At 49.1% G+C, this 17,021-nt stretch overlaps 1 protein-coding gene across 1 annotated transcript; it reads left to right on the plus strand.

Annotated features, from left to right (window-relative positions):
- The first annotated feature begins 8,820 nt into the window (after positions 1–8,820).
- On the plus strand, positions 8,821–16,349 carry LOC120928729. Its single transcript, XM_040339724.1, has 4 exons — positions 8,821–9,114; positions 13,105–13,362; positions 14,808–14,917; positions 16,082–16,349. The coding sequence occupies exons 1-4, from the start codon at positions 8,886–8,888 to the stop codon at positions 16,178–16,180; spliced, it is 696 nt and encodes a 231-aa protein (XP_040195658.1). The 5' UTR covers positions 8,821–8,885; the 3' UTR covers positions 16,181–16,349.
- Positions 16,350–17,021: the final 672 nt, after the last annotated feature.

Raw genomic sequence — 17,021 nt, forward strand, 5'->3', positions numbered from 1 at the left:
CAACTTGTAACACGTCGCCACTCCAACTGAGTGGGTAAAGTGCCCCCGGACAGTACCTTTTTAACAAGTCTGGCAACCAAGGTGTCACTTAGAATTTCTGGGAGGATGCGGGCCTGTCTCACGGGCCAATTACAATAACTGGGCTAGGTAAATGAATAGAGCGAATCCTCCCAGTAGATTTCTGCGTTGGTCACCAGATGACAGCAAACATACCTGTCAGTACTCTGGTCACCGGATCCCCAATTGGTTTGTTCAGGCTCTGTTGGACGACCTGCCTCCGGATTCTCCTCAAACCGACTCTCCAATCGCGCGGCTCTCAGCCTGGGATCCCTTCAATAGAAGCGGGAACCCAGCAAGTCACTGGGGTCCCCTTGTACCTCCGAATGAGGGTTTTCGTAAACTGCAACTCTGGCCAGGTGGGCCACGCCGGAGGGGTCCATGGATGCGCGCACCCTGAAGGTGGATGCCGCACCTGGAACGGGACCCCGCAAAGATTTTAGAACACATGACACCTGTCACAGATATACTCCTCCCCAGCATGCCCCGCGAGGAAGAAACTTCTCCAATTGGCTGCTGGGGAAAACTTTCTCTGCCTTCTGGGAAAAGGGATTGAAGTGACCTTGAACGTGACCTTGATTCTTCCCCCTGGCGCCAACTGCTGGCCAGGGATGATGTTGCATCCCTGGACCACAGACTGACCCAGCGGACATTTCTGGAATGACAGAAGTCCCAGAAATTTAAACAATTCGTGTATGGGAGCAAAGTAACTCTCCCATTCCCCACTAACTTTAGTGTAGTGCCCATACTGAAAGTAGGGGGGCGCTATATATATATATATATATATATATATATTGTATTAAAAAAAAGGGGGGGTTGCCATCCAGGGCCCTGGGGACCTCTGGGCCCATATATATATATATATATATATATATATATATATATATATATATATATATATATATATATATATATATATATATATAAAAAATGTTTTTTATTAAAATAAAAAAAAGGGGGATTACCATCTGGGGCCCTGGGCCACTTACAAAAAAAAATAAAAAAAATATATACATATACCCTGCTGTGAACTATTATATCAAGAATTGTAATTACATGCCATTGGTAAACAGTGGTAGAAAAATTGGGCCTTTGGTGGTGGCGCTGGTGCCACAACACTGTAAGTCCTCACAGTTACTCTTGGTGGGTGCAGGAACGGGCCCTGCTGTGAAATATATCAAGAATTGTAATTACATGCCCCTGTTGAACAGGGGCAGAAAAATCGGGCCTTAGGCACTGGTGTTGGTTAGGGATGAGCTTTGTGTTCGAGTCGACCCATGTTCGAATTACAAACGCTACGGGCCGTTCGCGCCAAATTCGAGTGGCATGTCACGGCCTATAATTCACTGCGGCATCGCAGTGCATTGCTGGCTGATGATTGGCCAAGTATGCACTATGACCCGCATGCTTGGCCAATCACAGCACGCAAAAAACGGAGAGCCATAATTGGCCAAAGCCAGGGTGGCTTTGGCCAATTATGGCTCAGGGGGTTTAGTATACGCCCCACACTATAAAAGGCCGTCTGCAGGTCGGCCTTGTGTAGTGTGGTGCGGCGGTGGTTAGCGAGACAGAGAGAGACAGAGAGAGTGACACTTTTTGCAGGCCGATAGAGCAGGCAGGCTAGTCAGTTGAAGTTACTGTGTGTAGAGGATATATATACATCCCAGGTGTTGTACATATATTTATACACTGTATAGTTTAGCTAGATCAGCTCTTCCTAATTTACTGGCAGGCAGGTGATTGTGCTAGCTGCAGTATTCTCACATGGTGTACTGCCTTTGTCCTCTGCAGTTTGCACCTAAAGCTACTTGGTGTGTACTGCCCGTGTCCTCTGCAGTTTGCACCTAAAGCTACTTGGTGTGTACTGCCTGTGTCCTCTGCAGTGTGCACCTAAAGCTATGTGGTGTGTACTGCACGTGTCCTCTACAGTTTGCATTTAAAGCTACTTGGTGTGTACCGCCAGTGTCCTCTGCAGTTTGCACCTAAAGCTACTTGGTGTGTACTGCCTGTGTCCTCTGCAGTGTGCACCTAAATCTACGTGGTGTGTGTACTGCCTTTGTCCTCTGCAGTTTGCACCTAAAGCTATGTGGTGTGTACTGCCCGGGTCCTCTGCAGTTTGCACTTAAAGCTACTTGGTGTGTACTGCCCGTGTCCTCTGCAGTTTGCACCTAAAGCTACGTAGTGTGTACTTCCTGTGTCCGCTGCAGTGTGCACCTAAAGCTACTTGGTGTGTACTGCACGTGTTCTCTGCAGTTTGCACCTAAAGCTACGAGGTGTGTGTACTGCCTTTGTCCTCTGCAGGCCATTAGTATGTCTGGAAGGACAACAAGGAGAGGCAGAGAGTCACGAGCCGACTCTGCGTCTAGAGGCAACAGTGCTGGTCGTGGACACGGTGCATCCTCATCAGCACGTGGCCGTGGGACACGCTCGTCCTTTTTTTCGACAGCTGGCCGCGTTAGGACGCAACATGCGGAAGACATGGTAGAGTGGATGACCACAAGCCGTCCTCATCCTCCTCATCCTCTCACCCAGGCTCAGGGTACTTTGTCTGGCAAAGCAGCTGCCAAGGCGTCATCTTCCCTCTGCTCAATGGCATCAGTCACTCCTTCCCTAGTCCCACCATGTTCTCCTGAGGAGTCCCCCAGACTGTTTGACCACAGTGTTGGGTACATGCTGCATGAGGATGCACAGCGTTTTGAAGGCTCTGATGATGGTACACAGCTAGAGGAAGGCAGTAATGTGAGCCCAGAGAGAGGGGGTGCCCAAGAAGTACAGCAATCTGGCAGTCATGTTCCCCCAGCTGCAGCATACTGCCAGGTTTGCTCCAGTGATGAGGAGGGAGGGGATGATGAGGTCACTGACTCTACGTGGGTGCCTGATAGGAGAGAGGAGGAGGAGGCACAGGCACATCTCCAACGAGGCAGGATGCCCTCCAGGGGCCAGCTTAAGGGCGCATGTGCGGGACGCTGCTGTGTCTCAGTGTTATTCCAAAAGTTCTTTGGTGTGGGCCTTTTTTGAGACGAGTGCATCAGATCGCACCGCTGCTATTTGCAACATATGTCTCAAACGTATCTCGCGTGACCAGAACATCATCCGCTTGGGCACCACATGCTTGACCAGACATATGTCGACCTGCCATGCAGTTCGTTGGCAAGCGTACCTCAAAGACCCACACCAAAGAACAAAGCGGACCTCCCCTTGCCCCTCATCAGCTGGGATCTCCAACCCCACTATACCCTCAGTCCTCTCTGAAGCCTGCACCGATGGGACTGAAGGTGTAGAATTAGGTGTGTCACAGCCTAGTACATGCGGGCAATTTACTATCGGTACACCGATGGCAGGTTGTACCAGGCAAATTTCCCTGCCCCAGCTGCTGCAGCGGCGAAAGAAGTTTTCTCCCAGCCATCCACATGCCCAGCGGTTGAATGCTACCTTAGCTAAATTGCTAGCACTTCAACTGCTGCCTTTTCAGTTGGTAGATTGTGCCCCCATTCCGTGAGTTTGTGGAATGTGCGGTACCTCAGTGGCAATTTCCAAAATGCCCCTTTTTCTCACGGAAGGCGATTCCGGCTCTCTACCACCATGTGGAAGGCAATGTCCATGCCTCGCTGGACAGGGTGGTCAGTGGTAAGGTGCATATTACCGCTGACTCATGGTCCAGCAGGCATGGATAGGGACGTTACCTATCTTTCACGGCGCATTGGGTGACTCTGCTGGCAGCTGCGAAGGGCGCAGGGCAAGGTACAGTAGTGTTGGAGGTTGTTCCGCCACCACGCCTCCAAAACACTACTACTGGTTGTGACACACCTCTCTCCACCCCCTCCTCTTCTTCTTCCTCTGTGGCCTCTTCCTGTGCTGATGTGTCCTCGGAACCAGCGGTGCTCTGTAGGCGTTCAAGGGGCTACGCAGGTACGCAGGCAATGAGATGCCATGCGGTGCTTGAGCTGGTGTGCTTGGGGGACAGGAGCCACACTGGGGCAGAGGTTCTGTCAGCTCTGCAGGGGCAGGCTCAGAGGTGGTTGACGCCACGCCAGCTTAAGCCAGGGATGGTGGTTAGCGATAATGGCACCAACCTCCTATCCGCCCTGCGACAGGGACAACTGACCCATGTGCCCTGTTTTGCTCATGTCCTTAACTTGGTGGTGCAGCAGTCCTTGGGCAGGTACCCGGGCTTACAGGATGTCCTGAAGCAGGCCAGTAAAGTCTGTGTGCATTTCCGGAGGTCATATAATGCCACTGCTTGCCTGACAGACCTCCAAAGGGAATACAGCCTGCCCAAGAACCGCCTAATCTGTGACATTCCCACCAGGTGGAACTCTACGTTGGCCATGCTGCAGTGGCTGCACACGCAGCAGAGGGCCATCAATGTGTATCTGTGCCAATATGGCAGCAGAACTGGGTCAGGGGAGCTTGTTTTTTTTCCCCACGCCAGTGGGCCATGATCAGGGATGCATGCACTGCCTGTCACCATTTGAGGAGGCCACGAGGATGGTGAGCAGTGACAGTGCATGCATCAGTGAGACTGTCCCTCTTATTAACATGTTGGAGCACACGCTGCGTGGAATAACTAGCCCTCAGCATCAGCAGCAGTCTTCAAGGGATCAATTACAGTCCCAAGAAACCCATGGACTTGTACGTGGCTGGGACGAGGTGGCTGTGGATCAGTGACCCAGAGGACTGTGCCCTGAATGCCTCTGCAAACCTACGCTGTATGGCCTCCCTGATCCTGCAAAGCCTGCCGAAGGATCCTCGTATTCGTGCCTTCAAGGAGAGGGATCATTACTGGCTGGCAACTCTCCTTGATCCACATTACAAGAATAAGGTTGCGGACCTTATCTTGCCGGCGCAGATGCACCGCATGGCATCTTTTTGCCTGCGTACCTGTGTAGCCCCTTGAATGCCTACGGAGCACCGCCCATAACGTCACGCCCGGGTCTTTGACGGTCATAGAGATGACTAGTGACCATCTGGTCACCGGAAATCTCTATCGTCGTCATCCGGTGCCAGCCGATTCGTTCTCCGGGCCCCCGATGGCACGGGAAAGCCCGGAGAAGCACCGGATGGGCGCTATGATCACTCTTATGGTGCGCAGAATCGCCGGCTGCAAAGAATGATATCTGAATGATGCCTGTAGCTGCACCCATAATTCAGATATCCCCTCGAAAGTCAGCAACGTCATTTGACGGTGTGCGGTATTGAAGTGGTTAATAAAAACGAACTAAAGAGACCAAAAACAAGCCACATTTTTTTAGGTATTTTTTACGTATTTTTAATGTTATTTTTCAATCACATCACGCTCGATCATGTTGGCTGATAACAGTTAGTTATTAGGAACCTTTTGGTAGTTAGTGGTGTCTTGGCCTAATTCTGCATGTTGTCCCCAAGCAAGCGAATGACCCAGAAACTCGCGCTGGAGGTCGCTGATGACGGAGAGAAGAGGAAACGCATCATGTGGTTTGATCAGATCGTCAGTAGGTTAGTGAGCCGCCATTGTCCTGATTAGAGGTGTTTATCTTTATTATATATCTCGTTCATCTGTTGGAGACACCATGGACCTTATCCTCCTCCTCCTCCTCGGGACCATCCAAGGTAAGTACAGCCATCTCATGCCTTTTACCTTTATGAATAGATAGGGGGTTTATCAATAATTCTCTCAATAAATCAGCATTATTGGAAGGTGTATAGAGCCATGGGCGTCCGCAGAACTTTTTCAGGCTCTGACGCTTTCCAACAATGTCATTATCATGGTCAGAAACTGCAGATGTAGTTCAGGAGATGGTCAGAGACTGCAGACATAGTACAGGAGATGGTCAGAGACTGCAGACATAGTACAGGAGATGGTCAGAGACTGAAGACATAGTACAGGAGATGATCAGAGACTGCAGACATAGTACAGGAGATGGTCAGAGACTGCAGACATAGTACAGGAGATGGTCAGAGACTGAAGACATAGTACAGGAGATGGTCAGAGACTGCAGACATAGTACAGGAGATGGTCAGAGACTGAAGACATAGTACAGGAGATGGTCAGAGACTGAAGACATAGTACAGGAGATGCACAGAGACTGCAGACATAGTACAGGAGATGGTCAGAGACTGCAGACATAGTACAGGAGATGGTCAGAGACTGAAGACATAGTACAGGAGATGATCAGAGACTGCAGACATAGTACAGGAGATGGTCAGAGACTGCAGACATAGTACAGGAGATGGTCAGAGACTGAAGACATAGTACAGGAGATGGTCAGAGACTGCAGACATAGTACAGGAGATGGTCAGAGACTGAAGACATAGTACAGGAGATGGTCAGAGACTGAAGACATAGTACAGGAGATGCACAGAGACTGCAGACATAGTACAGGAGACGGTCAGAGACTGCAGACATAGTACAGGAGATGGTCAGAGACTGAAGACTTAGGCCCAGATTCAGATACAATTGTGTATCTTTAGGCGGGCGTAGCGTATATCTCCTATACGCTACGCCGCCGTAACTTTGAGAGGCGAGCAGGGGCGGACTGACAACTCATGGGGCCCCCGGACAATAGAAGATTATGGGGCCCCTCTGGCTTACAGATGGCCACCACGCCAGGAGGTAGTGCAGAGGCGGGCAGCTAAAATCTTGGGATATTCACATTAAAAGCATGTCATTTTCGGACATATCAGGGACAGATCTAAAAAAAACACAGATTTTTACATACTGTCCCTGGTTTTACTGAGCCTGGCAACCCGGATGGGGCCCCCTAGTGGCATGGGGCCCTCGGGCAGTGCCCGAGTGACTCAATGGTCAGTCCGCCCCTGGAGGCGAGTATGTTATTCAGAAAGATAATGCGCCCGAAGTTACGGCGGCGTAGCGTACAAGGGCCGGCGTAAGCCCTCCTAATTCAAATATGGAAGATGTGGGCGTGTTTTATGTAAATTAAGTGTGACCCCACGTAAATGACGTTTCTAACGAACGGCGCATGCGCCGTCCGTGAACGTATCCTAGTGCGCATGCTCCTAATTACGCCACAAATAGTCAATGCTTTTGACGTGAACGTAACTTACGTAAGGCCCTTTTCGCGAACGACTTATGCAAATTACGTAAACTACGGAAAAATGTGACGCTGTCCCGACGTCCATACTTAACATTGGCTACGCCTCATATAGCAGGAGTAACTTTTGCCGGAAAAAGGCTTACGTAAACGACGTAAAAAAATCTGCCGAGCGCACGTACGTTTCTGAATCGGCGTATCTAGCTCATTTGCATATTCTACGCTGAAATCAACGGAAGCGCCACCTAGCGGCCAGCGTAAATATGCACCCTAAGATACGACGCCGGTCATATCTTAGCAACATTTAAGCGTATCTCAATTTGAGCATACGCTTAAAGATACGACGGCGCGGATTCGGACTTACGACGGCGTATCTACTGATACGCCCGTCGTAAGTCTTTCTGAATCTAGCCCATAGTACAGGAGATGGTCAGAGACTGAAGACATAGTACAGGAGACGGTCAGAGACTGCAGACATAATACAGGAGATGGTCAGAGACTGCAGACATAGTACAGGAGATAGTCATAGACTGCAGACATAGTACAGGAGATGGTCAGAGACTGAAGACATAGTACAGGAGATGGTCAGAGACTGCAGACATGATACAGGAGATGGTCAGAGACTGAAGACATAGTACAGGAGATGGTCAGAGACTGCAGACATAGTACAAGATATAGTCAGAGACTGCAGACACAGTACAGGAAATGGTCAGAGACTGCAGACATGGTACAGGAGATGATCAGAGACTGAAGACATAGTACAGGAGATGATCAGAGACTGAAGACATAGTACAGGAGATGGTCAGAGACTGCAGACATGGTACAGGAGATGGTCAGAGACTGCAGACATGGTACAGGAGATGGTCAGAGACTGCAGTCATAGTACAGGAGATGGTCAGAGACTGCAGACATAGTACAGGAGATGGTCAGAGACTGAAGACATAGTACAGGAGATGGTCAGAGACTGAAGACATGGTACAGGAGATGGTCAGAGACTGCAGACATAGTACAGGAGATGGTCAGAGACTGAAGACATAGTACAGGAGATGGTCAGAGACTGCAGGCATAGTACAGGAGATGGTCAGAGACTGCAGACATAGTACAGGAGATGGTCAGAGACTGAAAACATACTACAGGAGATGGTCAGAGACTGCAGACATAGTACAGGAGATGGTCAGAGATGTTGGCTGGTGCAGATGATGCAAAGAATAATCAGACATATAGTACAGGAGATGGTCAGAAACTGAAGACATAGTACAGGAGATGGTCAGAGACTGAAGACATAGTACAGGAGATGGTCAGAAACTGAAGACATAGTACAGGAGATGGTCAGAGACTGCAGACATAGTACAGGAGATGGTCAGAGACTGCAGACAGTGGGTGGGGGGGGGGGATTACTTTGACGTGAGATATCTGTTGTGCTCATGTGTGAAAATAAAGCAGTTTGTTGTTTGCCACTCTACACTGAGGTGTTGTCTGGTGACTGGGGGGGCTGGAGAGTCTTGGATGGTGCTGGTTCTGGGCAGAGGAAGCATTGACGGCGGACCTAGTGCTTTTTGAGAACAGAGAATTCGTCACACTGATATTAAATTCCAAATTATTGGAGCCTGTCTTGAAACGTCTTCACCCATTAAAGCTGATGAGATAAAAATGACTATCAGGTTTTGGACCCCACCCTTAATATTATGTGTTGTGTATGTTCATATATAATGGTGGAATATCTTTGCAGGCCTCGGCTCAGTGAAGGTGGTTCAGCATCCGCCGGTTCTCCTCTTGTCATTGGGTGAGAGGGCTCAGATGTTCTGTAATATCAGCGGTGATGAGAAGGTGGAGATGCTCCACTCATACTGGAAACGAAGGAGGTCCCAGGAGGTCACACTGGAGAAGACACCCAGGGTCACCATCACGCCTCATTCCCTGGTCATCTTTCCGGTCACCCCCAGAGACAACGGGCTCTACATCTGCTCATACCGGGACAGCTCTCTGGACTCCTACAGGGGGAACGGGACACACCTTGTGATCACAGGTGAGAAGCTGTAGAGAAAGGTGGGTTTGGAAATGACAACAACATTAGACGCGACCGTTCCAAAAAAAGCTGACAATCCTTGTGACGAGATCCTTTGCTCGCCCAGTTCTGCTCTCCCGACACTCCTCTGCTACTATTGAGTCATCTGGCAGATTGCAACGTCTGATGGTCCAGTCATCCAAGGTTCCGGGATCCGAACTACAGGGTTCAGACCCATTAAGAACAAACACCAGGCAGGCTGTATGTATGTTCAAACAGGACTCTTTATTTTCAAGTACACAGCACACTTTTATACAGAATTTGGAACATCCCACCCTCAACAACCGCTTTCCTATTGGTCAATTGTAAAGTATATGCAGTTCTCACTCAGGTCCTCCTTGACCATGCAAATGAGGACTTGAAATAGTCAACAGGGATTGCTCCAATAGCTGGATAGAAAGACTATTGGGCCAGATTCACGTAGCCTAGCGGATCTATAGATCCGCTCGTTCTACGTGAATTAAGATCCGCTCCCGCAAGTTTAGGAGGCAAGTGGCTAATTCACAAACAACTTACCTCCAAACTTGCGACGGCGGATCCTAAATCCCCCGGCGGAATTCAAATTCCGCGGCTAGGGGAGTGTACTATTTAAATCAGGCGCGTTCCCGCGCCGATTTAAATGCGCAGGCGCCGTCCGGGGAATTTCCCGGCGTGCATTGCTCCCACTGACGTAGCTAGGACGTCAGTGGTTGCGACGCTTACGTAAACGACGTCCGTCCGTATTCGAGAACGACTTACGCAAACGACGTTAAAAAATTTAAATTCGACGCGGGAACGTCGGCTATACTTAACATTGGCTGCGCCTGATAAAAGAAGGGGTAAGTATACGACGGAAAACCGCTACGGAAACGACGTAAGAACACTGCGACGGGTCCGCGTACGTTCGTGAATTTGCGTATCTCGCTGATTTACATATTATTTATCGTAAATCAGCAGGAACGCCCCCGGCGCCATTTTTAAATTTAAAAAAAGATCCCACAGTGTAACACATTGTAACACTGTCGGATCTTAGCCCTATCTATGCGTATCTGATTCTATGAATCAGGCGCATAGATAGGACCAGTGTAAGTCAGAGATACGATGGTGTATCTGTAGATATCAGGAGATAATACACCGGAGTATCTCTTTGTGAATCCGGCCCATTATGTGTATTGAGAAAGAAGCCCCAGGGGGTAATCAATGTACACAATAGCCCGGTCTATTTAGCAGAACTTAATTACTACCTCTGAGAGGTTACATTCTTTTAGATATTACCACGCTAATTCAATACTCCTGACAGGAGGCTTCTGACCTTTAGAACAATACAAAGTCTTTTAGCGTAAACACATACATCTTCAAACACACATTCTGAAAGTCATTTAGTGGAGGTAATTATCTCCTAGAGACGTGTCGTCTCTGACACCCGCTCTTAACCTGCAGAACACAATAAAAGGTATTTCACAAGCCGGTTCCACTTAGCATTTCAATAGTCTGAGCTAAGCATTGAAGGGTCATTGTCTATTGACCTAGTCAGGACAACTAAACCACTTGTAATGTGTCCAGTATCTCCTGCAATGAACTGTCAATAATGTCCCATCTTCTGAAATACACGAATTGGGATTTCAAGTAGAAACATTCCAGCACTGCAAGGCAAGGTCCATGACAATCCTGAAATGTAATTCATTCGTGCAACACTGGGCTAAATGTACCCATATTTTTGGATTAGCTTCATTCCTATGATTGTCACCTCCGCCTAGTGGCCAAACTGCAGTATAGTTTCTCATTGAGGTATTTCAGAGATCTATACCACATTTTGGCCACTAGATGGAGCAGGAATTATTCTATTACAGAAGAGACACTGGCCCGGATTCAGGTACATTTGCGCTTTATTTGCAGAGGCACAGGGCAACGTTTTTGCCCTGAGCCCCGGCAAATTTTTTGCGCTGCCCTCGATTCACGGAGCAGAAGCTCCGTAAATTGCGTGGGCGCTCGGGGCAAAATGCGCGGCGTAAGCGCGTGCAATTTAAATCATCCCGTAGGGGGCGTGAATCATTTAAATTAGGCGTGTTCCCGCGCCGAGCGTAGAGCGCATGCTCCGTCGGGAAACTTTCCCGACGTGCATTGCGGGAAATGACGTCGCAAGGACGTCATTTGCTTCAAAGTGAACGTGAATGGCGTCCAGCGCCATTCACGAATCACTTACGCAAACGACGTACATTTCAAATTTCGCGACGCGGGAACGACGGGTATACGTAACATTGGCTGCCCCTGCTAATAGCAGGGGCAGCCTTACGCGAAAACCGCCATACGGAAACAACGTAAACTGCGTACGCAGGGCTCGCGCAACGTTGTGAATCGGCGTAAGTATGCAATTTGCATACTATACGCTGAGCACAACGGGAACGCCACCTAGCGGCCATCGCAAGAATGCAGCCTAAGATATGCGGGCATAAGAGCCTTATGCCACACATATCTTAGGCTGCAGTCGGCGTAACGATGTTCCTGAATCAGGAGCACTCGTTACGCCGGGGCAAGTAAGCAATTGCGCTGTGTAACCTATGGTTACACAGGCGCAATTGCTTCTTGAATCCAGGCCAGGGACATTTCAGCTAGCCTGCATGAACACTTGACATTTATCTAACTAAGGTTAGTCACCCACTATTATTATTATACATGTACCGTATATACTCGAGTATAAGCCAAGTTTTTCAGCACATTTTTTTGGGCTGAAAATGCCCCCCTCGGCTTATACTCGAGTCTGTGTCCATCTGCATACCTGATGAGCCGCGTCATGCAGTCAGACGGAGGCCATCCAGTGTACAAAAGCCGCGCCTCCTCCTCGTCCTTGTTTGTGATAGGGGAACACTCAGTATCCCAGCAGTGAGTCACTGTTCAGCGTTCTGCCTATCACGGACGTCCTCATCCCAGGGACGAGGAGGAGAGGATGTCTGTGATAGGAGGAACACTGAACACTGCTGGGAAACTCTGTGTTTTCCCCCTATCACGGATGAGGACGAGGAGGAAGCGTGACTTTTGTACACTGGATGGCCGCCGTCTGATTGCAATGCATGACACAGGCTGATCAGGTATGGCACAGTGAGGCATGTAATGAGCACAGTGAGGCATGCAATGGGCACAGTGAGGCTGCAATGAGCACAGTGAGGCATTAATGGGCACAGTGAAGCATTAATGGGCACAGTTAGGCTGCAAAGGGCACAGTGAGGCTGCAATGAGCACAGTGAGGTGTGCAATGGGCACAGTGAGGCTGCAATGGGAACAGTGAAGCGTGCAACGGGGCACAGTGAGGCGTGCAATGGGCACAGTGAGGCTACAATGGGCACAGTGAGGCTACAATGGGCACAGTGAGGCTACAATGGGCACAGTGAGGCATGCAATGGGCACAGAGAGGCATGCAATGGGCACAGTGAGGCATGCAATGGGCACAGTGAGGCATGCAATGGACACAGTGAGGCTGCAGTAGGCACAGTGAGGCTGCAATGAGCACAGTGAGGCATTAATGGGCACAGTGAGGCATTAATGGGCACAGTGAGGCATCAATGGTCACAGTGAGGCTGCAAATGGGCACAGTGAGGCTGCAAATGGGCATTGTTGACCCTCTTTTCCACCTACAGTAGCTGCTGCATTCTCACCCTAGGCTTATACTCAAGTCAATTATTTTTCCCAGTTTTTTTGTGGTAAAATTAGGTGCCTTGGCTTATATTCTGGTCGGCCTTTTACTCCAGTATATATGATATATAGCATGTCACATATACTGCAGCGCTGTACAGAAAACACAGAGCCAGTCACATCAGTCTCTGTACCAGAGGAGCTTACACTCTAATACCCCCTGCAGTCAGTTTCTGAACCATATTGTAAAGGCTTTTAGTTCTGGTGGCCCGTTTTTTTTTTCTAAAAGTTTTTTGAATTTCACATTTATTTTCTTTCTTTCCAATTCTATGTTATAATTTCCAGCCACCCCGGTAGTGACCCTGACAGAGGACACTGAGAATCATCTTCTGATCTGCCAGGCGGAAAGGTTTTATTCTCCAGATCTAAACATTTCCTGGAGCGTCCCTTTGGGCGAAGAACAGACCCATGAGAACCTGACAGAGAACGAGGACGGAACTTTCACCAAGGTGTCCATACTGACCCTGACCACAGAGACCGAAGGAGAGAACGTGGCCTGTCACCTGGGTCACAGCACTCTACGTACCGTCCTCTACCGATATGGTGAGCAGGGTGGTTCAGGGGTTGAACTTGTGTGGATCCAGTTGAGATATAAATAAATTGTCGGTTAGTGAAGATGATTCACTTCCATTCGGATACTGGTTGGTAGGGCGTTCCATAGTCTAGGTCCTTGGACTGCAAATCTTCCTTCTCCTTTGGACTTGTATCGGGCCTTGGGTATCTGGAGTAGATTTTGGTTGGTGGATCTGAGAACGCGATTGGGGTTGTGACGTTTTAATTGTTCACATAGATATTGGGGGGCACTTCCTTGAACCCATTCGTGTGTCAAGCATAGTGCCTTAAACGTAATTCTGTCTTTTACGGGCAGCCAGTGGAGGGACGGAGAGATTGATTCCCAGGGTTTTTTTCCTGTTACAAGTCGTGCCGCCGTATTCTGGACGACTTGTAGACGAGCAATTTGGTATTTTGGGAGTCCGAGGTGAAGGGCGTTTGCATAGTCGAGTCTGGAGTTAATAATTGTTCCCACCACGACTGCTATGTCTTCTTTTGGGATGAAGGGGATGAGTCTACGTAGTAGGCACAGCAGATGGTGAGATCCGCTGACTACTGAACTTATTTGTGCATCCATTGTCATGTCGGAGTCAAAGGTGACTCCGAGACTTTTGACTTTGGTTCTAGGGACGATGGTTTGATTCCCAGCTGCTGGTCCTGGGGCCTGGCTTCTAGGGCTGGGTCCTGGCTTCTGGGGCTGGGCTGCCGGTCCTGGAGTCTGACTGCTGTGCCCTGGCTGCTGGTCCTGGGGTCTGGCTTTTAGGGCTAGGTCCTGGCTTCTGGGGCTGGGCTGCCGGTCCTGGAGTCTGACTGCTGTGCCCTGGCTGCTGGTCCTGGGGTCTGGCTTTTAGGACTGGGTCCTGGCTTCTGGGGCTGGGCTGCTGGTCCTGGGGTCTGACTGCTGTGCCCTGGCTGCTGGTCCTGGGGCCTGGCTTTTAGGGCTGGGTCCTGGCTTCTGGGGCTGGGCTGCTGGTCCTGGGGTCTGACTGCTGTGCCCTGGCTGCTGGTCCCGGGGTCTGGCTGCTGGTCCTGGGGTCTGACTGCTGGTCCTGGGGTCTGGCTGCTGGGGGCTGGGCCCTGGCTGCTGGGGCCTGGGCCCCACTGCATGGCGGCACCTGAAAGTGAACAAAAAAGTGTGCTTGTCTTGGGATATTTTTGTTTTTTATTGCTGGAGATCGTGGCGCCCAGTCTTCTCTCTGCCTCCGCCCACCCCTAGGGGCTCCAGACTTATAAAGTTTCCTCATACAGAAGCCGAAGCAGCCTGGGCTGTCCCGCCCCCTGATGGCGCCCCTCCCTCTGCCTCAGCTGCAAGCACTGGGGCCGGATGCACCCCATGTACCCGCCCAGGATCGGCCCTGAAATTCTGTGTGCTGTACAGTAGCCATGGGGTCAAGATGTTCTACCTTATCTCTCTATATTGTCTGTTTCCCCCACAGATCCTTGGTCCATCCTGTATGTGCAGCTCTTTCCTGTCCGCGTAGCTCTGGTCCTGATAGTAGTATTGAGCCTGGTGTCTTTCCAAATCTATCTTCACCGAAAAGGGAAGGTAAGTCTTCCCCACTTTTAGATGTTTCTCATTTTCTAATAAGACTTAGGGGGTGATTCACAGAGAGTTAGGCCATCGTATCAGTAGATACGCCAACCTAACTCGGAATCTACGCCGACGCAAATTTAAGCGTATTCTGGAAACCAGATACGCTTAAATTAGGCTCAGATACGAGCGGCGTAAGTGTCTTACACCGTCGTATCCTAAAGTGTAATTTTTAGGCTGACCGCTAGGTGGCGCTTCCATTGCGGTCGGCCTAGAATATGTAAATGAGTAGATACGCCGATTCACGAACGTACGCTTGCCCGACGCAGTACAGATACGCCGTTTACGTAACGCACTTTCAGGCCTAAAGTTATTACAACAAATAGCTGGAATAGTAATGTTAAGTATGGCCGTCGTTCCCGCGTCGGAATTCGAAAATTTTAAATTGTTTGCGTAAGTCGTCCGTGAATAGGGCTGGACGTAATTTACGTCCACGTTGAAACCAATAGGACCGTGCGGTGTACTTTGCCGCGATGCACACTGGGATATGTACACGGACGGCGCATGCGCCGTTCGTAAAATACGTCAATCACGTCAGGTCACCCTCCATTAGCATAAAACACGCCCCCTCAGCCGAATTTGAATTATGCGTGCTTACGCTCGCCCGATTTACGCTACGCCGCCTTAACTTAGCAGGCAAGTACTTTGTGAATCATGTACTTGCCTCGTTAACTTACGGCGGCGTAGTGTAAATGCCATACGCTACGCCACCGCAACTATGCGCCCGCCTACCTGAATCCACCTAAAACTGTTTTTCAGTTACCTGTAATAATATACTGCCACCTAGTGCTCAAGTGTTGGAACTACCCCTAGCATCTCAGTTACTGTAAAGGTTTTATTGACTGTTCATCTCTGTTCAATACTGATTGCATAATGTCTGCCTTTATTTATTGTTGAGCGCTGCGCATACTGTTGGCGCTATATAAAACCTGTATAATAATAATGATAATAAATACTCTTTCTTTGTGCATTGTCAAGTCGCCCTACATTCATTCAGTAAAAACCTTGTTGTACAATGCTGTTTGTCTGATTTGGCTGCCACTGTGACATCACACATGTACAATACAAAATACACACTGGTGACTTTCAGTTTTCTCGATTTTTTTTCTAATTTTTCAGGCGTCACAAAACCGAAAAATGCGAGCAGAAGAGCGGGAAACCGTGGCTGCAGAACTATCAGAGGCTGGCAGTCTACAAACAGTCCCCGGTTCTATGTGAACATTCTCATGGTCCTCGTTCTCTGGGGACATCGTCATTATTTCTAATTTGATGGCTCGTTACTTTTTGGGGTTCGAGAAAGAAAAATCCTAGAGAGCCAATTGCAAGGAGTTGCCTTTTTATATAACACCAAACCATAAACGTTGCTTTTTGTTTGAATGTCTGTTAATTTTGGGCGAATTGCGAAAAAAATTGACAAATAGACCGAGAGCAATTACTCCCTCTAGTGGTCAACCTACAAATGACTAAAGCAGTAATAAAATTATAAAAATTTGAAAGTCACATTAAAAAACTATTACTTTACAAATAAATATGTGAAAAGTGTGTGTGTGTGTGTGTGGGGGGGGGGGGGGGGGCGCATTTGTATTCAGCCCCCTTTACTCCAATACCCCTAACTAAAATCTAGAGGAACCAATTGCCTCCAGAAGTCACCTAATTAGTAAATAGAGTCCACCTGTGTGTAATTTAATCTCAGTATAAATACATCTGTTCTGTGAAGCCCTTAGAGCCGGTTCACACTGGGGCGACTCGTCAGGCGGCTCAGCCGCCTGACGAGTCGCATCCCATTTAATGCAATGGAATCATTCTAAGTCAAACCTTAGAAAAAGGTTTTTGCACAACTTCGGGGGCGGCTCGGGGTGACCTGCATTGACTTCTATACAGAAGTCGTTTTGCAGGTTGCCTCTGAAGTCGTCTTCAGGATGACTTGCAGAGTCGCCCCCGAAGTCGTGCCGCGAAAGTGTGAACCGGCTCTCAGAGGTTTGTTAGAGAACCATCACAAAGGCCGAGGAACACACCAGACAGGTCAGGGATAAAGTTGTGGAGAAGTATAAAGCAGGGT

Source organism: Rana temporaria, chromosome 2 (genome assembly GCF_905171775.1).
Source record: "Rana temporaria chromosome 2, aRanTem1.1, whole genome shotgun sequence".
Lineage (NCBI taxonomy): Eukaryota > Metazoa > Chordata > Amphibia > Anura > Ranidae > Rana > Rana temporaria.

Bases quoted from the DNA above. Each gene is read 5' to 3' on its own strand.
- LOC120928729 (XM_040339724.1), top strand. From the start codon at position 8,886: ATGTTCTGTAATATCAGCGGTGATGAGAAGGTGGAGATGCTCCACTCA. The intron at 9,115-13,104 runs GTGAGAAGCTGT...TATAATTTCCAG, and splicing joins GACACACCTTGTGATCACAG to CCACCCCGGTAGTGACCCTG. The intron at 13,363-14,807 runs GTGAGCAGGGTG...TTTCCCCCACAG, and splicing joins TACCGTCCTCTACCGATATG to ATCCTTGGTCCATCCTGTAT.